The 24486-nt window shown below is 37.4% G+C and overlaps 1 protein-coding gene across 5 annotated transcripts in view; it reads right to left on the bottom strand.

Moving 5' to 3' along the window:
• Window positions 1–24486, bottom strand: part of WDR70 (WD repeat domain 70) — a 307508-nt gene that overhangs the window by 245235 nt on the left and 37787 nt on the right. For 4 of the 5 annotated variants that reach the window (XM_089908783.1, XM_022599005.3, XM_022598984.3 and 1 more), the window contains exon 6: window positions 8894–8953. The exons of the other annotated variant lie outside the window; for it this stretch is intronic. In XM_089908783.1, coding sequence (XP_089764909.1) covers window positions 8894–8953 — 60 coding nt within the window. The remainder of the gene's footprint in view (window positions 1–8893; window positions 8954–24486) is intronic. 5 annotated transcript variants of the gene reach the window in all.

Here is a 24486-nt window from a genome sequence, read left to right as displayed (position 1 = left end):
CAAGAGATCACTGAAGAAATCAAAGAGGAAATCAAAAAATAGCTAGAAACAAATGACAATGGAGACACGACGACCCAAAACCTATGGAATGCAGCAAAAACAGTTATAAGAGGGAAGTTTATAGCAATACAATCCTATCTTATGAAACAAGAAACATCTCAAATAAACAACCTAACCTTACAACTAAAGCAATCAGAGAAAGAAGAATAAAAAAACCCCAATGTTAGCAGAAGAAATCATCAGATCAGAAATAAATGAAAAAGAAATGAAGGAAATGATAGCAAAGATCAATAAAACTAAAAACTGGTTCTTTGAGAAGATAAACAAAATTGAGAAACCACTGGCCAGACTCATCAAGAAAAAAAGGGAGAAGACTCAAATCAATAGAAATAGAAATGAAAGAGGAGAAGTAACAACTGACACTGCAGAAATACAAAGGATCATGAGAGATTACTATAAGCAACTATATGCCAATAAAATGCACAACCTGGAAGAAATGGACAAATTCTTAAAAAAGCACAACCTGCCAAGACTGAACCAGGAAGAAATAGAAAATATGAACAGACCAATCACAAGCACTGAAATGAAAGTGTGATTAAAAATCTTCCAACAAACAAAAGCCCAGGACCAGACGGCTTCACAGGGGAATTCTATGAAACATTTAGAGAAGAGCTAACACCTATCCTTCTAAACTCTTCCAAAATATAGCAGAGGGAAGAACACTTCCAAACTCATTCTACGAGGCCACCATCACCCTGATACCAAAACCAGACAAAGATGTCACAAAGTAAGAAAACTACAGGCCAATATCACTGATAAACATAGATGCAAAAATCCTCAACAAAATACTAGCAAATGGAATCCAACAGCACATTAAAAGGATCATACACCAGGCTTCCTGGTGGCGCAGTGGTTGAGAGTACGCCTGCCGATGCAGGGGACACGGGTTCATGCCCCCCGTCCAGGAAGATCCCACATGCCATGGAGCGGCTAAGCCCGTGAGCCATGGTGCTGAGCCTGTGCGTCCGAAGCCTGTGATCTGCAAAGGGAGAGGGCACAACAGTGAGAGGCCCGCCCACCGCAAAAAAACAAAAAAAGAAAAAAAAGGATCATACACCATGATCAAGTGGGGTTTATCCCAGGGATGCAAGGATTCTTCAATATATGCAAAGAAATCAATGTGATACGCCATATTAACAAACTGAAGGAGAAAAACCATATGATCAACTCAATCGATGCAAAGAAAGCTTTTGACAAAATTCAACACCCATTTATGACAAAAACCCTGCAAAAAGTAGGCATAAAGAGAACTTTCCTCAACATAATGAAGTCCATATATGACAAACCCACAGCCAACATCATCCTCAATGGTTAAAAACTGAAAGCACTTCCTCTAAGATCAGGAACAAGACAAGGTTGCCCACTCTCACCACTATTATTCACCATAGTTTTGGAAGTTTTAGCCACAGCAAGCACAGAAGAAAAGGAAATAAAAGGAATCCAAATTGGAAAAGAAGAAGTAAAGCTGTCACTGTTTGCAGATGACATGATATTATACATAGAGAATCCTAAAGATGCTACGAGAAAACTACTAGAGCTAATCAATGAATTTGGTAAAGTAGCAGGATACAAAATTAATGCACAGAAGTCTGTAGCATTCCTATACACTAATGATGAAAAATCTGGAAGTTAAATTCAGAAAACACTCTCATTCACCCCTGCAACTAAAATAATAAAATATGTAGGAATAAAGCTACCTAAGGAGACAAAAGACCTCTATGCAGAAAATTATAAGACACTGATGAAAGAAATTAAAGATGACACAAATAGATGGAGAGATATACCATGTTCTTGGATTGAAAGAATCAACATTGTGAAAATAACTCTACTACCCAAAGCAACCTACAGACTCAATGCAATCCCTATCAAACTACCACTGGCATTTTTCACAGAACTAGAACAAAAAATTTCACAATTTGTACAGAAACACAAAAGACCACGAATAGCCAAAGCAATCTTGAGAAAGAAAAAGGGAGCTGGAGGAATCAGGCTGCCTGCCTTCAGACTATACTACAAAGCTACAGTAACCAAGACAGTATGGTACTGGCACAAAAACAGAAATATAGATCAATGCAACAGGATAGAAAGCCCAGAGATAAACCCATGCACATATGGTCACCTTATCTTTGATAAAGAAGGCAAGAATATACAGTGGAGAAAAGACAGCCTCTTCAATAAGTAGTGCTGGGAAAACTGGATAGGTGCATGTAAGAGTATAAAATTAGAACACTCCCTAACACCATACACAAAAATAAACTCAAAATGGATTAAAGACCTAAATGTAAGGCCAGACAGTATCAAACTCTTAGAGGAAAACAAAGGCAGAACACTCTATGACATAAATCACAGCAAGATCCTTTTTGACCCACCTCCTAGAGAAATGGAAACAAAAATAAACAAATGGGACCTAATGAAACTTAAAGGCTTTTGCAAAGCAAAGGAAACCATAAACAAGACGAAAAGACAACCCTCAGAATGGGAAAAAATATTTGCAAATGAAGCAACTGACAAAGGATTAATCTCCAAAATTTACAAGCAGCTCATGCAGCTCAATAACAAAAAAACAAACAACCCAATCCAAAAATGGGCAGAAGACCTAAACAGACATTTCTCCAAAGAAGATATACAGACTGCCAACAAACACATGAAAGAATGCTCAACATCATTAATCATTAGAGAAATGCAAATCAAAACTACAATGAGATATCATCTCACACCAGTCAGAATGGCCATCATCAAAAAATCTAGAAACAATAAATGCTGGAGAGGGTGTGGAGAAAAGGGAACCCTCTTGCACTGTTGGTGGGAATGTGAATTGGTACAGCCACTATGGAGAACAGTATGGAGGTTCCTTAAAAAACTCAAAATAGAACTACCATATGACCCAGCAATCCCACTACAGGGCATATACCCTGAGAAAACCATAATTCAAAAAGAGTCATGTAGCAAAATGTTCATTGCAGCTCTATTTACAATAGCCCGGAGATGGAAACAACCTAAGTGCCCATCATCGGATGAATGGATAAAGAAGATGTGGCACATATATACAATGGAATATTACTAAGCCATAAAAAGAAACGAAATTGAGCTATTTGTAATGAGGTGGATAGACCTAGAGTCTGTCATACAGAGTGAAGTAAGTCAGAAAGAGAAAGAAAAATACCGTATGCTAACACATATATAGGGAATTTAAGAAAAAAAAAATGTCATGAAGAACCTAGGGGTAAGACAGGAATAAAGACACAGACCTACTGGAAAACGGACTTGAGGATATGGGGAGGGGGAAGGGTGAGCTGTGACAAAGTGAGAGAGCGGCATGGACATATATACACTACCAAACATAAGGTAGATAGCTAGTGGGAAGCAGCCGCATAGCACAGGGATATCAGCTCGGTGCTTTGTGACCGCCTGGAGGGGTGGGATAGGGAGGGTTGGAGGGAGGGAGACGCAAGAGGGAAGAGATATGGGATCATATGTATATGTATAACTGATTCACTTTGTTATAAAGCAGAAACTAACACACCATTGTAAAGCAATTATACCCCAATAAACATGTTAAAAAAAAAAACTACACTGAGATATCATCTCACACCAGTCAGAATGGCCATCATCAAAAAATCTGCAAACAATAAATGCTGGAGAGGGTGTGGATAAAAGGGAACCCTCTTGCACTGTTGGTGGGAATGTAAATTGATACAGCCACTATGGAGAACAGTGGGGAGGTTCCTTAAAACCTAAAAATAGAACTACCATATGACCCAGCAATCCCACTACTGGGCATATACCCTGAGAAAACCATAATTCAAAAAGAGTCATGTACCAAAATGTTCATTGCAGCTCTATTTACAATAGCCAGGACATGGAAACAACCTAAGTGTCCATCAACAGATGAATGGATAAAGAAGATGTGGCACATATATACAATGGAATATTACTCAGCCATAAAAGGAAACGAAATTGAGTTACTTGTAGTGAGGTGGATGGACCTAGAGTCTGTCATACAGAGTGAAGTAAGTCAGAAAGAGAAAAACAAATACCGTATGCTAACACATATATATGGAATCTAAAAAAAGAAAACATTGTCATGAAGAACCTAGGGGCAAGACAGGAATAAAGACACAGACCTACTAGAGAATGGACTTGAGGATATAGGGAGGGAGAAGGGTAAGCTGTGACAAAGTGAGAGAGTGGCATGGACATATATACACTACCAAATGTAAAATAGATAGCTAGCGGGAAGCAGCTACATAGCACAGGGAGATCAGCTCCGTGCTTTGTGACCACCTAGAGGGATGGGATAGGGAGGGTGGGAGGGACGGAGACGCTAGAGGGAAGAGATATGGGGACATATGTATATGTATAACTGATTCACCTTGTTATAAAGGAGAAACTAACACACCATTGTAAAGCAATTATACTCCAATAAAGATGTTTAAAAAAAAGAAGTAAATTATTCATTTAAGCAATATTTAAAAATAGAAGTGCTTTAGTGGGAAATTTATGGCTATGACACCTATGTTAGAAAGGAAGAAAGATCTCAAATCAATAACTTAAGCTTCCACTTTAAAAAATTACCGAAGAAGAGGAAACAAAACCCAAAGCATGCAACAGGAAGGAAATAAAGATTAGAGCAGAGTTCAGTAGAAAAGAGAAATTTTTAAAGTAAAGAAAATCAATGGGACCAAAAAATGGTCCTTTGAAAATTTCAAGAAAATTGAGAAACTTTAGCTAGATTGCCCAAGAAAAAGAGAACTACTAAAATCAAGAAGGAAAGAGAAGATAACATAAATTAAGAGGATTACAAGGAAAGTCTATGAATTGCATGCCAACCAGTTATACAACTTAGATGAACCGTACAAATTATTAGAAAGACACAAACTACCAAAATGGACTCATGAAAAAAAAAGAAAGAAAATCTGAATAGATTTTTAATAAGGGCTTAAATTAGTAATCACAAATCTTCCCAGAGGACTTCCCGGTGGCACAGTGGTTTAGAATCCACCTGCCAGTGCAGGGGACACAGTTTCGAGCCCTGGTCCAGGAAGATTCCACACGCCGTGGAGCAACTAAGCCCGTGCGCCACAACTACTGAGCCTGCGCTCTAGAGCCCATGAGCCACAACTACTGAAGCCCTCATAACAAAACTACTGAGCCCACATGCCTAGAGCCTGCGCTCCACAACAAGAGGAGCCACTGCAATGAGAAGCTCACGCACCACAACGAAGAGTAGCCCCCACTCACCGCAACTAGAGAAAGCCCGTGTGCAGCAACGAAGACCCAACGCAGCCAAATAAATAAATAAATTTATAAAAAACAAAAAAATCTTCCCTCAAAGAAAAGTCTATATCTATTTGGCTTCAAGGTAAATTCTATCAAACATTTAAAGAATAATTAATCAATCCTTCATACACTCTTCCAGAAAATATAGGAGAAATAAATGCTTTCAGCGTTCTATGAGGTAAATGTTACCCTGGTGCCAAAACCAAAGTCACCATAAGAAAACTACTGACCTATATCCCTTATGAATATAAACAGAAAAATCCTCAACAAAATATCAGCAAACTGAATCTAGACCTTAAGCATCACACCTTACAACCTGGAGATTTCATCTATTGGAAAAGACACCTCCAGAGAAACTCTTTTCAACCTCCCTGGAGAGGCCCCTATCAGGCACTGCTAACCAATATTTTTGCCACCAAACTCCAAGGAATAGATTCTTGAATTCATGTGACATAACACACCTAAAGAAAGCACCGAACCCTGACTGGACCTGCACATCATCTGGCGACCTGAAAGTAAAGATTTCCTGGAATTGAAGCAGATGACATCTGATAAGACAGCTTTCCCAAGATATCCAGAGAAACCCCGTTAGAAGTTTGCCACCAAACCTTTGATGATGACATCACGCTCCAGACGATCTCCAATATCTCTGATCTTGATAACATATGGACTTTAGATAAAAAGTACCAGAAAGTTCTCCCTCCTACCTCTCCTTGTTATTCCAGTGTGATCTTAATAAGTTTCTAATCTATGTAATTTCCTTCTGATGTGAGACACTACACCCAAGAAAGGTCCTTCCTGACACTGAGGGACAAAAGGCTGCGGAAACTAGGCAACCTGACATTTAATCAGTGATGCTTTCAGAGAAAAATCTTGTGATCAAAGGGGTAAATGTAAAAAATTAATAAACAGAAACCTCAATTAAATAGAGTTGGGATACCAGAAAGGGAAACCCTGCAATGACAGCAGAGCTCAACAGGAAGAATAAAGACTCCTCTTCTTTCCTGGCAAGGTCTCATCAGCCAGTGAAAGGCCATGGACTCTGTTTAGCCATCCAAATTTCCTTTTCACCCCTATAAAAAGGTTCTCCTTCCCTTGCCATGCAAGAACTTGAGCATGGCTCACCATGGTTGCAGACCCCAAATTGTAATTCTCTGCTGATCCCGGATAAACCCATCTTTGCTGAAGAAATACCTGGTAGTGTATTTGTTTCAGGTCAGCGGTAAGTATACTGACAAAATAGATATATTTCCTCAATGGCAAGGAGAAAAAAAAAGGAAAAACATATAGATTAAGAGACATAACAAATAGACAATGATGACTCTCCTCAGAGTGAGTCAGATACCATCTGGATACTGATTTGAACAAACTAACGGGAAAAATATGTATGGGGGCTTCCCTGGTGGCGCAGTGGTTAAGAATCCACCTGCCAATGCAGGGACACGGGTTCGAGCCCTGGTCCAGGAAGATCCCACATGTTGCGGAGCAGCTAAGCCCACGCGCCACAACTACTGAACCTGCGCTCTAGAGCCTGCGAGCCACAAATACTGAGCCCATACTCCGCAACAACAGAAGCCACCGCGATGAGAAGCCGGCGCACCACAACGAAGAGTAGCCCCCGCTCGCCGCAACTAGAGAAAGCCTGCACGCAGCAACAAAGACCCAACGCAGCCAAAAATTTTTAAAAATATATATATGGGACAGTTGAAGAAATATGAATAATGGGATATTAGATGATATTAAATAATTATTGAAAAAACTTTAGACATAATAAAGATGTTCTGATTATGAGAGAGAGAAAAGGAGAGGGAGAGGAGGAGAGAGAGAGAGAAAGACCAACCTTATCTCTTACAGATTCATACTGAAATACTTACAGATGAAATCATATGAAGTCTGGAATTTGTTTTTAAATAATCCCACAAGGTAGGTAGATGGGATGGGGAGAAGGAGGTTTACTAGAAATGTAAATTATATAGGAAATAAGAGTGGCCTTATGTAGACAATTGGTAAGGTTCAGAGATAAATATATGGGAATTCCTTTCAGTATTCTCTATACTTCTGTGAATGTGTAAACATTTTTACAATAACTAGCTTAAAAACAAACAAAAAAGACCAGCCAGTCACCTTCTTAATCTCTGACATATTTCCAAAAAGTTGAAATACATGCAGGGCAAAGGCAGGACTGCAAAAAAAATTAGTTAACCTAACAGTACAGTTAGAAGCTCTGATTATTAATGTGTAAAATAACTTGGAGTATTTTTTTAATTATATATATTTTTAAAGATAAAATTTGATTTGAAAAAATATGCATATCTAAATAAAACATGTGTCAAACATGAACTATCTCTCAGCTGTAAAAATTTCTGGACTTAATGATAGGAAAGCTTCCTTTTAAGTATTTACAGTCTATAATTTTTTTCTTATTTACTTAAAAACATGAAAATTAGTAAAATTCTTTCCTGATTTCAGAATAAAAATATCAAAAGTGTGATTTAATAAAAAGTAGGTATAATATGAAGAATTAGATGGAAATGATTTCTTAAGGCAGCAGTTCTAATATTTCGGTTTCAAAACCCTTTACACTCAAAATCTTTTGAGAACCCCCCAAAATGTCTGTTTATATGAGTTATTTGTGTCAGTATTTACCATAGCAAAAATTAAAATTAAGACATTTTAAAATATTCACTGCTTACTTCATTTAAAATAATAATAAACCCAATGTATTTAACACAAATATTTTATGGAAATGATATTTTCAAAAGTAAAAAATTTAGTAGAAAGACTATCACTATTTTAAAATCCTTGGCTATTAATTCTATCATTTGTGTTACTTCTGGACCTATTTCTATTGATTGATGTTTTCCCCCTCATTATGGGATGTATTTTCCTACTTCTTTACCTGTCAGACTTCTAGAAAAAGGTAGCTTAATTATAAAGGGAAAGCAAGATAATTTTATTCTTTCATTCATTCACAAGCAAGTTTCATTCATTCAACTATCAGTTTTCAATAAGATATTATTAAATCTTTTTTTAATAAGATAAAATGATTTAATCTTATACCTCAAAATGTTTACATTATTAATTTTTAAATAACATAAATAAATATGAAAATATAATCCATAAATCTAAGTAATATAATCTTAGAGCCATACAGTAACTATCTTATGTTCATTTCTTATCTCAACATCCACCTAAAAAATGAACTCAGGCCTCTTACTGATATAGAAATGAAGCTAAGGGTAATGAAAAATTTTCCCACACCATAACAAAAAAAAGTATTTGAGTTTCATTTCTTTCTTTCACTTATAATGTTCCTATATCAAAGAAAGAGGTTTTAAAGCCAACAATAACAATGGCAGTAAGTGTTCCTATTTTAAATGAAATGCAATGGTTATTTTGACTGAACAGAAAAGTAATCTATTTTCCTTAATGTCTATAGCTTTGTGATACCAGTTGATTGTATAATTGGCCTTAATATAAATATATCTTATTAGTTCACTTTTCCATGAGAGCCCTGTTATTAAGGGAAAAGAATTAAATTTTTAAAACTTACTGTCTTAGTGCCATGCTTCAGTGTTATCTCATGCGAGTCAGGGATCTTTTGGACAGGATTCTGAAAACAGAAAATTCCATGACATTGATGAGTAATATAACATATTTGGGGGAACTACATACCACACTCACAGGAAATTTAATTTTTAAAAATTGCATCACTGACTTTTTAACACAAAACTTTAAAAAATAGGAAGGAAAAAGTGTGAGTGTGGGACTTCCCTGGTGGCGCAGTGGTTAAGAATCCCCCTGCCAATGCAGGGAACACAGGTTCGAGCCCTGCTCCGGGAAGATCCCACATGCCACGGAGCAACTAAGCCCGTGCACCACAACTACTGAGCCTGCGCTCTAGAGCCCGCGCTCTAGAGCCCGCGAGCCACAACTACTGAGCCCATGTGCCACAACTACTGAAGCCCGCGCGCCTAGAGCCTGTGCTCCGCAACGAGAAGCCACTGCAACGAGAAACCCACGCACCACAATGAAGAGTAGCCCTCGCTCGCCGCAACTAGAGAAAGCCCACGTGCAGCAACGAAGACCCAATGCAACCAAAAATAAATAAATAAAAATTAAATTAAATTAAAATATTTTTTAAAGTGCAAGCATATCTTATTTCTGCACTTCTAGATAGATTACAATTGGTCACTTTGAGCTGATAATAAATTTATCTTAAATCTCTAAAAAGATAAACCTAAGATATTCTTTAGGTTGTATGAAACCATAAGGTCCTCCCTATATGGAAAATTTTTAAAGTCCTCTTTTCACTGGTACTTGGGCATACCTTAAAGTACTTAATTTATAACACACAACAAAATTTGCACAGGATAGATACATACCTTTTAACCCATAAAAGATTAAAAAACAAAAAACTGATATTCAAATGGTACAAATAAGGAACAGAGTCATTCACTGATTCATCGATTCAGCAAGGCTTTATTAAAGTGAGATTATACCAGATGCTAAGTGGCGTTAGACACAGCCTCTACTCCTCTCTCCTCCCAAGAAGCATATGGTCTAAGAGCGAAACATCAATGACTCTACTTCAATATAATACATGCTATGTTACAAAGGGTATGGACAGAATAACTGAGGGATGAAGAAGATGGATGCATAAATCAGACATAAGAGGTCACACTGATCATTTAAATAAGAAGTTTCATTGTTTAGTCAAGTCTCCATTATCCAAGAGCAGGGTAGTTATACTAAAATTCTACAGCCATTACAAATTCATGTTAGGATTATCTTGCAATCTACTTAATTAAACATGTTCAGGGAATTCCCTGGTGGTCCAGTGGTTAGGACTCTGCACTTTCACTGCCAAGGGCCCAAGTTCAACATCCGGTTGCAGAACTAAGATCCCACAAGCCATGTAACACAAGCCACGTGGCATGCCCAAAACAAATAAACAAACAAACAAAAACGTGCAATCTACAGACTTTGGTCCCTAACTTCCCTCTTTCTTTAGGATCCTTGATGAACCAATCAATCACTAGTTCTTTCTATTTTATCTTAACTCTTTCCCCTACCATGGCTCTTTCTCCTCAGAATATGAAAATTTAAGTACGTCCCATACTGGGACTCCCCTGGTGGCGCAGCCGTTACGAATCTGCCTGTCAGTGCAGGGGACACGGGTTCGATCCCTAGTCTGGGAAGATCCCACATGCTGTGGAGCAACTAAGCCCCCGTGAGCCACAACTACTGAGCCTGCACTCTAGAGGCCATGGGTCACAACTTCTGAGCCCGCGTGCCACAACTACTGAAGCCCGCGCACCTAGAGCCCGTGCTCCACAAGAGAAGCCACTGCAATGAGAAGCCCATGCAACGCAACGAAGAGTAGCCCCCACTCGCCGCAACTAGAGAAAGCCCGTGCGCAGCAACGAAGACCCAACACAGCCATAAATAAATAAATAAATAAATTTATATTAAAAAAAAAGTACATCCCATATTAAAACACACACACACCCCAATTTCGCCTAGGTTTACTGCTATACCACTATCTTTTCCTCTACAATCAAGCTTCCTCACACTACAGTTTGCACTCATTGCCTCTACTTTCTTCCACCCCTCTACCTCTACCACTTTGGCACGTGTCATTTAATTCCCAATACCTAGCACAGTTCTTGGTACTTAAAGGACTCCTAGTAAATATTTCTTGAATGAATAAATAAGTCACTATAAATGTCCCAGGACACTTTTCAGAACTTAATCTGCACATCTGACCTTTCATCAGCATGATAACTACTTAACTGTTTCCTCCAGCTTGAAACTATTCTTTCTTGGGAGGAAACAGCCTTGACAAAAAGCCAGAAAATCTAGGGTTTTAAAATCAAGCTCTGATACTTATTAACCTTGTCATAACCTCAGGAGAGTAATGACTCTCAGTTTCCCCATTTGCAAACAGGATAATAGCACCTGCCCCTTAGGTTACTGTGAGGTAAGTGGTTTAAAGCTCATAATACAGAGTTCGGCACAAAGTAGGTACTCAATAAATGACAGCCACCGTTTATTCTAAGGCTTACCTCCTGTCTCTCTTGTCATATTATCTTAGTCTATTTCCAGGCTTCTCTTCCTTTTTACTTGGCTAATTCCTACTCACCCTTTAAGACGCAATTCAGATGTGACCTGCTCCTGGAAGCATTTCTCAACATTTCAAACTCTGGGTTAAATGACCCTTCCATGCACTCCCATGACACCCTCTCCTTGTCTATCACAGAACCTATCATAATACATTGTAATTTTTGACCAGTCTCCCTCCACACCACTCCGTAACCAAACTCAAGAGATGCTTCTCAAAGACCGTGTATATATATTGTCTCTGGGTCCCCAATCCACAAAACACCTGGTATATGGCAGACACAAGAGTTTTTGGAGTGTATTAATGGCCCTTACAATGTCTACCTCATAAATCACATTAGATTATTTTTAATTTACCTCAAACATTAATGTTTATGTCCATAAAGAAGAACCGGTAGGTGCTATCCATCAGGTTAGCCTGGTGAGTCAGAGTCATATTTTCCAAAAGTGAAAACCTTTGAAGACCAAATGATTCTATCCCAGACTAAAAGCAAATGTAAAGTTGCAAGTGTAGAGAAATAAAGGCAATTCTGTCTTAAACTATTTGCATCTGAGAAGTGGCTATAGTTGATTACCACCACAGATCAGTAAAGAAGGAGATCAGGAATCAAGAGGCACTGAACAAAAACACTTACCTCATAGTAACCCAAGGAACTGCTGGAGAATTTGCAGTTTATTTCAAGACAAAGACATTACACTATGGTTTAATATGTTTTGGAAAGTTCTGCACAGAACAATATTGGAGATACCAATATTCCAACACAAATTCCAAAATAATTTAAAAGTTGAACAAATGAATTCTGGACTACCCCTACATTAAATTATGTAAACCACTGCTCCCTTTGCAGTTGACAATATTTGTAAGTAATAAAAACTCATGTAAAGGTGCTAAGTACTCCTGAAAGAAACAGGAGAACAGTTCAAATGTTTTACTTAAAGAAAAAGCTATTATAGTCATTTCATAACCAATTCCTTTTTCATCACTCAGGAAAGAAAAACACTGTCACCAGAAGGAAGGATGAAAATTATTTCACTGAATTCAATGCAGAACGTGCCTATATACAGACAATTTCTGACATTTAAAGAAAAAACTTACAAGAATACAGAACAGCTCAGTATTTTCATTAGGAATGAATTAAATGTTTAAATAAGTATTGTTTAAATTTAAAATCAAAGTTTTACTGGAAATCATGTAGGGCGTAACTCATAAAAAACCCATATAATTGGCACAACTAAATCATCTAAAATAGTAGCAATCCATCTTTTGGTAGCATATCACTTGATGGTGACTGTTCTTTTTCCAGAACTTTTACTAATGACTTTTTGAAATATGGCTCAGTGTGAAATTTGCTGTAACAGTAAAATATTTTCAAGATTTCCCTGCCAGGGGACATCATAAACTACAAGACTTCAAATGAAGTCATTTATTACCAAAATTCATAACAAAAGCTACAGTCTTAATGGAAGAGAGGAAAAGATACCAGGCTTTGTTTTGGTTTGGTTTTAAATGCCAACCAAAGGATTATTTCCCAGGCTCTTGCGTTTACCCCAGTAAGAACAATGATAGCAAACATATCTAGAATAACATGAGCAATTCCATCTGATATACTATACATACATCCTTGTAGTGTTTTTCAAAAGACTTGCAAATCATTTATTACCTTTCTGGGGTAATATGTCATAAATTTTAGAAGTTATATATGTATAGTAGTATGAGTCAAAATAAAAAGTCTACTCAGTAATAAAGATCTACCACAAAGTGGCTAACAGTTGGGACAGAGAATGGGGATTTCCAACCAGGGGTTTGAAAATAAGTGCCACTTTCTCCCAGAAACCACTTTGGAAACAGTTACCAGTGCAGAACCAAAAGCAACCAAAATTAGAGTCCATTCTGGTGTAACTCTTAAAATTAATTCATTTATTCACTCACTCACTAATCACACATTCACTTAACAACATGTATTATTTAATTATATACTACATACCACATACCAGGAACTAAGTTAAAGATAAAAAGACCAATAACAAAGACTCTGCTCATGAAGAACTATCAGTCCAGCAAAGCAAAACAGACAGGTAAACAAACAGGCAAACTAAAATGTTTCAGATGCTATGACAGAAGGATACACAGGGTTCAGCGCTCAATTCCACTGTGCCTGGGGAAGTAGAGAGTGATTAGAAAAGGCTTCATACAAGAGATGTTTGAGATGCTTTTGGAAAAACAGAAGTTCCCTAGATGAATGTGGAGGGCATCTAGGCGAGAATAAGATGAATCTTGACACTTTCTGAGTTGCAAATATTTTTGCCTGGCTAGAGTTTAAATTCCTGGGCAGGAAGAAGGAGAAGGATGTGGGGGGGGGGTGTATCTTTTTTTAATGTTAACCCAGAGAGTTCATTATGAGCCAGATTGTATACAATGCCAAGAATCTGCAATTTAAGCTCTGAGCCATGTAATTTGATAAGAATTGAGATTTCAAAAAGATCACCGAGGCATCAAAAGACACAATTAACACGGTGAAAAGGCAACCTACACAACGGGAGAAAATACCTGCAAATCATATATCTGATATGGTGTTAATATCCAGAATATATTTAAAACTCCTATGACTCAACAACTAAAGCGAAAAAAACCCAATTCAAAATTTGGCAAAGAACTTCAATAGTTATTTCTGCAAAGAAGTTATACAGATGACCAACAAGCATATGAAAAGAGACTCAACATCACTAATCCTTAGGGAAATGCAAATCAAAACCACAGTGAGAGGGCTTCCCTGGTGGCGCAGTGGTTAAGAATCCACCTGCCAGTGCAGGGGACACGGGTTCGAGCCCTGGTCCGGGAAGATCCCACATGCGCGGAGCAACCAAGCCCATGTGCCACAACTACTGAGCCTGCACTCTAGAGCCCACGAGCCACTACCACTGAGCCCGCATGCCACAACTACTGAGCCCATGCGCCACAACTACTGAAGCCCGTGCGTGCACCTGTGCTCCACAACAAGAGAAGCCACTGCAATGAGAAGCCCAACCACCGCAACAAAGAATACCCCCGCTCGCCACAACTAGAGAAAGCCCGCGCGCAGCAACGAAGACCCAACACAGCCAAAAATAAATAAATAAATTTATTTTTTAAAAAAAAACCCACAATGAGATACCACTTCATACCCAATGCAAAAGCTAATACTTAAGGGAAAAAAAGAACAACAAAATAAGTCTTAGCAAAGATGAACAGAAACTGGAACACATACACTGCTGGAGGGAAATGGTGCAGCTGCTATGTAAAACAGTATGGTAGTTCTTAAAAAAACTTAAACAAGAATTACCTTATGATTCAGCAATTCCATTGGTGTATATACCCCAAAGAAATGAAAAGCAGTGTGTCAAAGAGATGCTTGTACACTCATGTTCAAAGCAGCTTTATTGACAATAGTCAAAAGGTAGGAGCAACTCAAGTGTCCATCCATGGATGAAGGAACAGTGGTATAAATATACAGTGGAATATTATTCAGTCTTAAAGAGGAAGGAAATTCTGACACATGCTACAACATGGATGAACCCGGAGAACATCATGCTAAGTGAAATAAGCCACTCACAAAAAGAGAAATACTGTATAATTGCACTCATCTGAGGTATACATAGTCAAATTCATAGAGACAGAACGCACAGTGGTTGCCAGAGTTTGGGGGAAGAGGTGGAAATGGAAAGTTGTCGTTTAATGGGTATAGAGTTTCTGTTTTGCAAAAATGAAAAAGTTCTGGAGACTGGCTGCACAGCAATGTAACACTACAGAGCCGTACATTTTAAAATGATTAAGACTGGGACTTCCCTGGTGGCTCAGTGGTTAAGAATCTGCCTGCCAATGCAGGGGACACAGGTTCAGTCCCTGGTCCAGGAAGATCCCACATGTCGTGGAGCAACTAAGCCTGTGCACCACAACTACTGAGCCTGCACTCTAGAGCCTGCGAGCCACAACTTCTGAGCCCACACGCCACATCTACTGAAGCCTGCACACCTAGACCCCGTGCTCTGCAACAAGAGAAGCCACCACAATGAGATGCCTGCTTGCTGCAACTAGAGAAAGCCTGAGTGCAGCAACAAAGACCCAACACAGCCAAAAATAAGCTAATTAATTAATTAATTTTTAAAAATAAAATAAATTTTAAAAAATGATTAAGACTGTAAATTTTACATTATGTGTATTTTGCCAAAACTAAAAAAATTTTTAATAGATACAACACACATAAGCAAACAAAAAAAGATTAAAAGATGCATACTCTTATGCCTGAATACTTCTCAATACTCTAATAAATGTTAGGTAAGCATCAAAAAAAATCATTTATCCAATGTTTAAAATCTTCCTCCAAAAATGTAAAGTTACATGTCTAAAATATTGCAGGAAGGAAAGACAATTTTCTAGCTAAATCTCACAGCTGGTTCCAATCCTTCAATTAGCAGTATTCCCAAGCCACTTCTAAATTACCTTCAAATCATTTATGCCCTTTTGCAAGCTGAAATCTTAGAGAACATTTCTTAGTAACATGACTTAAGAGCACACTGTTAGATAATTTTTATACTTGTGTGAGGGCCGAGAAACTCGAAAAGGATAGTTCATTCTTATATTTTATCAGAAATCACTTTTTTAAAAAAACACGACATTAGCAATAAACACAAAGATGACAATTTTCTATGTTTATTTATCATAAAACAATGGCAGGTAATTAGCCAACAGGATTTATATCAAATGACATTTATTTTCAAACCTACCATGAAAATACACCCTGTCATTTCCTAACACCCTAAAATTTTATGAATATGTCAGCTTTTATTCTTATTTGCTCTCTAAGTTCAAAGACTTGAAATCTAGACATGACTCTGACATTAACGGCCACTTGTAATCTTCACTCAGCCATTTAACTGTATAGAACCTCAGCTTTTCCACTTGTAAAAGTGAAAGAGTTGCACCAGGTAATTCATGACATTCTATGATGACACGGTCTACCTTAAACTCACATCTGGAACTAAGAACACTACCCTATGTCCTTCCCTGACTTCCATCTTCTTTACTTTACTCCACACTGCTCACTACCATGATATTATTCTTCCTACTGCATTTCTCACTGAGAAGCTTCAATGTTTCTCCACCACCTTTAGTCCCGATTATAACTTCTCAGATCATCACACATACTGTTTTAGAAATTTTCTTTTGTAGAATGTTATTCCAGGTTAAGTTTAGAAAAATTAATGTTTTTAAGAAGTTTCTGGTCAAAGGGTACAAACTTTCAGTTACAAGATAAATAAGTTCTGAGGATCAAAGGTACAGCATGGTGACTACAGTTAATAACACTGTGCTGTACACTTGAAGTTTGCTCAAAGAATAGATCTTAACATACCAAAAAAAAAGAAAAAGGTGACTGTGTGAGGCGATGGATGTGTTAATTAAGTTGATTGTGGTAATCATTACACAATGTAGACATATATCAAACCATCACATTATACATGTTAAGTATCAATACATACAATTTTTGTCAGTCATACCTCAATAAAGCTAGAAAATAAATATCATTAAAAAAACAACAAAAAAGTTTCATACATAATCAAAAAGCAGATCATTTCTCAAAAGATATTAATCTCTAAAGAGCCTATCAATATTCCTATCATTTGCAGTGGTATTTATTTTTCATTGATTACTTATCAATGTAGGCATTAAGATCCCACCCTTACCCACATAATTAACCACTCCAGGCAGGAATAGCAGAACAGAGGTTGAGCTTGCCAGAATTAAAAAGGAACAACCTGGCTTTCTAAGACCCCTATAATGAAACTCTCCCCTCCCACTTCTTTACCCCTACCCAAAAGAGAAGGCTTTTCTTTACAACTATAAAGGAAGGGGGAAATTTTCACCAGCTCAGACTGGAGTCCCTGGGTTTTACCATTTGTCCTATTCCTAAAAAAGGCCCACCTCCACCATGTCAGTGGCAACAATGTACACACCATTCTCACATCTTCACAACTTGAACTAATTACCCCCTCAAAACTTCAAGTCCTTAGCCTCTTATCTACAAAGAATAAGAATTTGTTACAATGATTCTTCTGTGAAACAAAACACTTTTATAAGTGGAGTAAATATTAATACAAACCTCAGTCTGATAGTGCCACTGTTCTCATAGAAGCCTCTCTAATGCCTTGCTACTCAAAGTACAGTCCAGGGGCTTCCCTGGTGGCGCAGTGGTTGAGCGTCCGCCTGCCGATGCAGGGGACATGGGTTCGTGCCCCGGTCCGGGAAGATCCCACGTGCCGCGGAGCAGCTGGGCTCGTGAGCCATGGCCGCTGAGCCTGCGCGTCTGGAGCCTGTGCTCCGCAACGGGAGAGGCCACAACAGTGAGAGGCCCGTGTACCACAAAATAAATAGATAAATAAATAAAAATTAAAAAGTACAGAGCAGCACCAGGGGCATCACCCAGGAACTTGTTAAAATTCAGAATGTTGGACCTCTCCAAGACCTACTAAACCAGAATCTGCTTTTTAATAAGGTCCCCAGGAGACTTATGTGCACATTAAAGCATGAGAAGCAGGGAGTTCCCTGGTGACCTAGTGGTGAGGATTCCAGGCGAGAAGCAGGGAGTTCCCTGGTGACCTAGTGGTGAGGATTCCAGGCCTTCAATGCCGTGACCTAGTCAGGGAACTGAGATACTGCAAGCTGCGTGTCACGGCCAAAATAATAATAAAGTATGAGAAGCAAAAGTTTTCTGAGATTACCACTTTACTGCAACACAAGTTCACCAGTCCTATTACAGCTTGATAGTATATTGTCTGAGCTACATTTTATACCTTAAGATAATTTCTATAACCTAAAAAAAGATATTCAACTGGAAAATCTTTTTTTTCCATTTGTTAATTTTTTATTACCCCGGAACAGGAAGACTAACATGTAACATGTTTCTTTTATTTTATTGAAGTATAGTTGATTTACAATATTGTGTTAGTTTCAGGCATACAGCATAGTGATTCAGTATTTCTGCAGATTATACTCCATTATAGGTTATTACAAGATAATAGGTATAATTCTCTGTGCTATACAGTATATACTTATTGCTTATCTATTTTATATATAGTAGTTTGTATTTGTTAATCCCATACCCCTTATTTGTCCCTCCCCCTTTCCCTCTGCTCTTTGGTACCACAAGTTTGTTTTCTGTATCTATAAGTCTGTTTCTCTTTTGCATATACATTCATTCGTATTATTTTTTAGATTCTATATATAAATGATATCATATAGTATTTGTCTTTCTCTTTCATTGGAAAATCTTGGAAGTCAAATTTAACTTTCAATTAAGCAAAAATCTTACTCTATAATTCAATTTTCCAAACTGCCAGGCAACATGGGATTTTTTTTCCAATTCATACAACCATTCATTCAACAGGTACTTAATAAAACTCATATTGTTTTAAAGAGTCAAGGCAACAGCAGGACAGGAATCTGGATTCTGTTACTTACTAGTGGTAAGAATGAAAAAATCCCTTCTTCATAGAGCCTCTATTTCCTTAACCATCTACTGTATATAAATAATAATAATAATAGTAACAGCTAGCATATACATGCATACTATGGACCAAGCACTGCTCAAGGCACCACATATATACTAAGTAATTTAATCCTCACAACAACTCTCTAATAGGTCCTAGTATCACCTCATTTTAAAGATGAGGACACCGAGGCAAAGAGAGGTTAAGTAATTTGTCCACGGTCACATAACTGGTAAGTGACTGAGAGGGAATTTGGACTTAGAAGTCTGGCCCCAAAGTCTGTGCACGTAATCATTACAACATAATGCCTCCTCTATAGTAACACTTACCCTGTTAGCTTCGCAGAGTTGTCGTGATGACCAAATGAGTTAATGTGCCACAACACTTTGTAACTACAACCCCATTATAAGTGAGACATTATTACGAGACTATGGCTATAAAGGTTTTATCCTGAGGGTACACATTTGAGAAACTGTTTGAGACCAGGTATAAAATGCCTTGAGATAGAAAAGTTTCACCAACTTTCAGAATCTTAGATATGCAGTGCAGAATTAGTTCAACGTGGGTTATACACTGTAGTATTTTGAGTTATGTTTAAGATTTCATAACCGTTTTTTATAAAAATTGAGTTATTACTTGGGCAATCTTTTGATATTCAGTTAAAGATGTACAGACTGTACTAATTTTGACTACAAAAAATGTCAAGGTTTCAGTCAAATTACTGAGAATTAATTTATTTGGAAAAATAAAAGAACCTTGAGACATAATAAATTTTTATCAAATTCACCTCGTACTGAGAAAGAATATATTTTAATCCTTCTCCCCTACTATAGCTCTCTTGAAAACTAACACTGCAGAATAGATACCATATATTATTTAATGTAACTCTGCATACATGCAAAAGCATGTATATGCTTCACAACTGTAAAAGGTATAGTGAAAATTAAAGGCATCCCCAAAGCCAATCTGTATAGATTCTCTTGTATTTATTCTACAGTCCTAGCTCTAGCAATTCTACACCCTATTCATCCCACCAAATATGGAACAAATTATTAACACTCCATCATATTTTCCATAATGTCTAAAGCCACCACTAATACAACAAAATATTTTAAATTGCTCTTGGGCATTTCTTGCTAGAGAACAAAAGCAGATTATTTACTTGTCATCTCCTCACTAGTCTGTAAAATCCTTGAGGAGATACTAAGTCTTATTTAATTTGCATCTTCAGTACTTAGCACAGTGTCTGACACACAGTACATGCTCAAATATATTCATTCTTAACTAAAGATATAAATCACCTAGTAATGACAGTTTGTTTTTAAAAGAAAATTAACATGAAATCCATGAGAAAAAAAAATACACAAGCAGAGTTTATCCATCGTCTCTAAAATATGGGGACGTATTTATTAACTATTTATATTTTATATCTACTCTTAAACATTTTTCTCTGTATCCTCAAGATAAAACATTCAAGGCCACAGACAGACTTACTGTAAGCTGTACCTAATAAAGCTTAAGTGCCAGGTACTATATGCTAAACACCAGGAAACCCCAAATAAGGAAGACACAGGCACTGTCTTCATAGAGCTCAGAAACTACAGAAGGTGCACACTTGTAAACAAATAACTATCACAACAATGATCATTTTTATCATAGCTGTGACAAGTACAATAATAGGAGAGTGTCCTATGTCAAATCATACACACAAATTAACTCAAAATATACCAAAGACCTAAATGTGACTAAAACTATAAAACTCGCAGGAAAAAAAAAAACAACACAGGAGTAAATGTTCACAACCTTGGGTTAGGCTACTTAGATATGACACCAAAAGCACAAGCAACAATAGAAAAACCAGACAAACTGGACTCCACCAAAATTTTAAATTATTATACTTCAAAGTACACCATCAAAGAAGGTGACAGGACAACACACAGAATGAAAGAAAATATTTGCAAATCAAGTATCTAAGAAGGAATTTGTGTCCAGAATACATAAAGAACCCTTACAACTCAATAATAAATAAATAACCCAACTGAAACAGGCAGAAGAGCTGAAGAGACATTTCTCCAAATAAGACATACAAAAGGCCCGTAAGCACATGAAACAATGTTCAACATCATTATTCTTTAGGGAAATACAAATCAAAACCACAATGAGATACCACATCACATCCACCAAGATGGCTATAATCAAAAAGACAAACAATAAAATGTGCTGGTGAGGATGTGGAGAAACTGAACCCTTACAGACTGATGGGATTGTAAAATGGTGCAACTATTTTGGAAAACAGTTTGGCAGTTCCTCAAAATGTTAAACATAGAGTTATCATATGACCTAGCAATTCCACTCCTAGATATACACCCCAAAAAACCCAAAAACATACATCCGTACAAATAATTCTAGACAAATATTCATAGTAACATTATTCATAATAGCCAAAAAATATAAACACCCAATGTCCATCAACTAATGAATGCATTTTTTTAATGTAGTATGTCCATATAATAGAACACTATTTGGCAATAAAAAGTAATGAAGTGGGCTTCCCTGGTGGCGCAATGGTTGAGAGTCCGCCTGCCGATGCGGGGGACACGGGTTCGTGCCCCGGTCTGGGAGGATCCCACATGCCGCGGAGCGGCTAGGCCCATGAGCCATGGCCGCTGAGCCTGCGCGTCCGGAGCCTGTGCTCCGCAATGGGAGAGGCCACAACAGTGAGACGCCCACATACCGCAAAAAAAAAAAAAAAGTAATGAAGTACTGATACATGCCACAACATGGATGAACCTTGAAAACATTATGCTAAGTGAAAGAAATCAGTCACAAAAGACTACTTACTGTATTATTCCATTGATATGAAATGTCCAGAATAGGCAAATCCATACAGACAGAAAGTAGATTAGTGGTTGCCAAGAGTTAGAGGAAGAAAAAAAAAAAAAGAGTTAGAGGAAGGCTAGCAGAGGGAGAATAGGGAATGAAAGTAAAAGGCTACAAGGTTGCTTTTTGGAAGGATAAAAATGTTTTAAAATGAGTTAGCGGTGATGGCTGCACAACTAACTCTATGGTTACACTAAAAGCCACTGAATTGCATATCTGAAAATTATGAATTTGAGGGTATTAGTTATATCTCAGTAAAGCTGTTATAAAAATTTTTAAATAACAGAGGAATATAACTAATACACAAGTAGCATAAGGAAGGAGGTATTCAACTCTCCCTTTGTCACTGAACGCTTTTAAAAGGAGAAAATGCACTCCTTTCACAATGAGAAAAATTGGATCCTGCAAAATGAAAAGGTTCTTCATTGATGGAGACAGGTCCATCACAACGTTACCCACAGGGGCACTACTTACATAGACTACCAAGAGAATGGAGTTGTACTAAGTATTGACCAGGGTCCACACAGAAGGAAAAGCATGTGGGAGTGCATGAAAGAGTAGTCATATTCAAAGACTGCTAATAGCTTGTATGGTTGGGGCATGAGACAAGTGTAGGAGAGACAACTGATGACCTTGAGAAGGAGAATAGGTCACAACCAGTGGTAAAGGAAGGCATACTGGTTAAACACATGTATTCTGGAGTAGATTTTCCTAGATTTGAAACCTGGCTCCACCGTTTACCGTGGCTTTGGGGAAGTTAGTGCCCCTGAGTATCAGTTTCCTCATCTTCAAAAGAGGATAATAGAAGTAGGAGGATTAAATGAGTTATTTCACTTTAAGTGCTTAGAACTTTGCTGTACAAAGGAAGTATCCACTTACTGTCAGCACTATTGCTGGGCTCTAGATTTGAGCATACACTTATTTCTTTATCATAAATCAAACAAAAGGGGACTGCAGATACCAAACTGTGGCTTAACACTGAATTCCTGGTTTGTTAGAGCATCACTTTTTTTTTTTTTTTTTTTGTCCACAATGTGTGGCATTTGGAACTACCTGGACCAGGGATCGAACCTGTGCTCCTTGCAGTGGAAGTCCAGAGTCTTAACCACTGGACCACCAGGGAAGTCCCAAGCATCACTTTTTATGAGAGTAAAAATCAAGACTATGCCATTAACCCCTTCATTTAATTAAAAAAAAAAAAATTTAAACCTCATTTGTAGTGTTCATGGTTCTGCAGCATGCAGAGGTGAACAAAGACTCCCTGATTCCAACCCAGACGAGTAGAGAAATGGCAAAATTACTATCTAACAGCTGCCTGGTAGGCTATCTGAATCAACTTGGTGGTCTTAGTCTTATTTCAAATTCACAATTAGCTGTACTTCTAGCACTCAGCACAAATAGTATGAACAAAATGTCCCTCCAAATAAGAATCAAGGTCTATAGAAGAATTTTTTTTTTTAAAGTAAGCTCTGTTGGTGCTGCTTAAATATCTACTTATATGCTATTTTATCAATTTGGCACTTAAAAATATAAAATGTACTCAAATGCAAACTTTATAATCTTGGTAACAGGAAAGTACAATTCTACTAAAAGACATATCAATACAGGTAAATATTAATGATTTTGTAAAGATTCTTTAAAAGCACTTTTTTGAATTAAAGCACTAAGAAATCTTTTTCAAAATTGACATATGCAAATCCTCCACTTTTACCCATGTAAACAGAAGGGGTGAAAGGTCAACGGAGATGTTTCACTTTCAAATACTGTGTTTATACCTACTAACCTGAAAAACTGATGTCTGTTTTTACAGCTTCTTTAACATCTAGAGGAGTGCAAAAAATAATTACATGACCTTTGCTCTTAAGAATACTTACTAGTTGGGAGACAGAAGAAAACAAAATGAGATCAATAAATAAAGTAACTCAAAGTAAAACTTTAAAGTAATAAACTGAGCATAAAAAATGGCGGAGGGGAATTTAATTACACTGCATGCAATTTCTTTTTTAAATTTTAAGGTAAATGGATAAAGAAGATGTGGCACATATATAAAATGGAATATTACTCAGCCATAAAAAGAAACAAAATTCAGTTATTTGTAGTGAGGTGGATGGACCTACAGTCTGTCATACAGAGTGAAGTCAGAAAGAGAAAAACAAACACTGTATGCTAACACATGTGTATGGAATCTTAAAAAAAAAAATGGTTCTGATGAACCTAGGGGCAGGACAGGAATAAAGACACAGATGTAGAGAATGGACTTGAGGGCATGGGGAAGGGGAAGCTGGGATGAAGTGAGAGAGTGGCATGGACATATATACACTACCAAATGTAAAACAGATAGCTAGTGGGAAGCAGCCACACAGCACAGGGAGATCAGCTCGGTGCTTTGCAACCACCTAGAGGGGTGCAATAAGGAGGGTGGGAGGGAGACGCAAGAGAGAAGGGATATGGGGATATATGTATGCATATAGCTTATTCACTTTGCCATACAGCGGAAACTAACACAACACTGTAAAGCAGTTATACTCCAATAAAGATGTTAAAAAAAAGAAATTTTAAGGTAAAATGAAACATACATGAAACAGAGCCAAAAGGTGAAGCATATGTAGGAAGACATAAGAA

Source organism: Delphinapterus leucas, chromosome 3 (genome assembly GCF_059928025.1).
Source record: "Delphinapterus leucas isolate spDelLeu-1000000601 "Yukka" chromosome 3, BTC_Dleu_Yukka2, whole genome shotgun sequence".
Lineage (NCBI taxonomy): Eukaryota > Metazoa > Chordata > Mammalia > Artiodactyla > Monodontidae > Delphinapterus > Delphinapterus leucas.
This window is presented reverse-complemented; position numbering and strand designations above follow the sequence as displayed.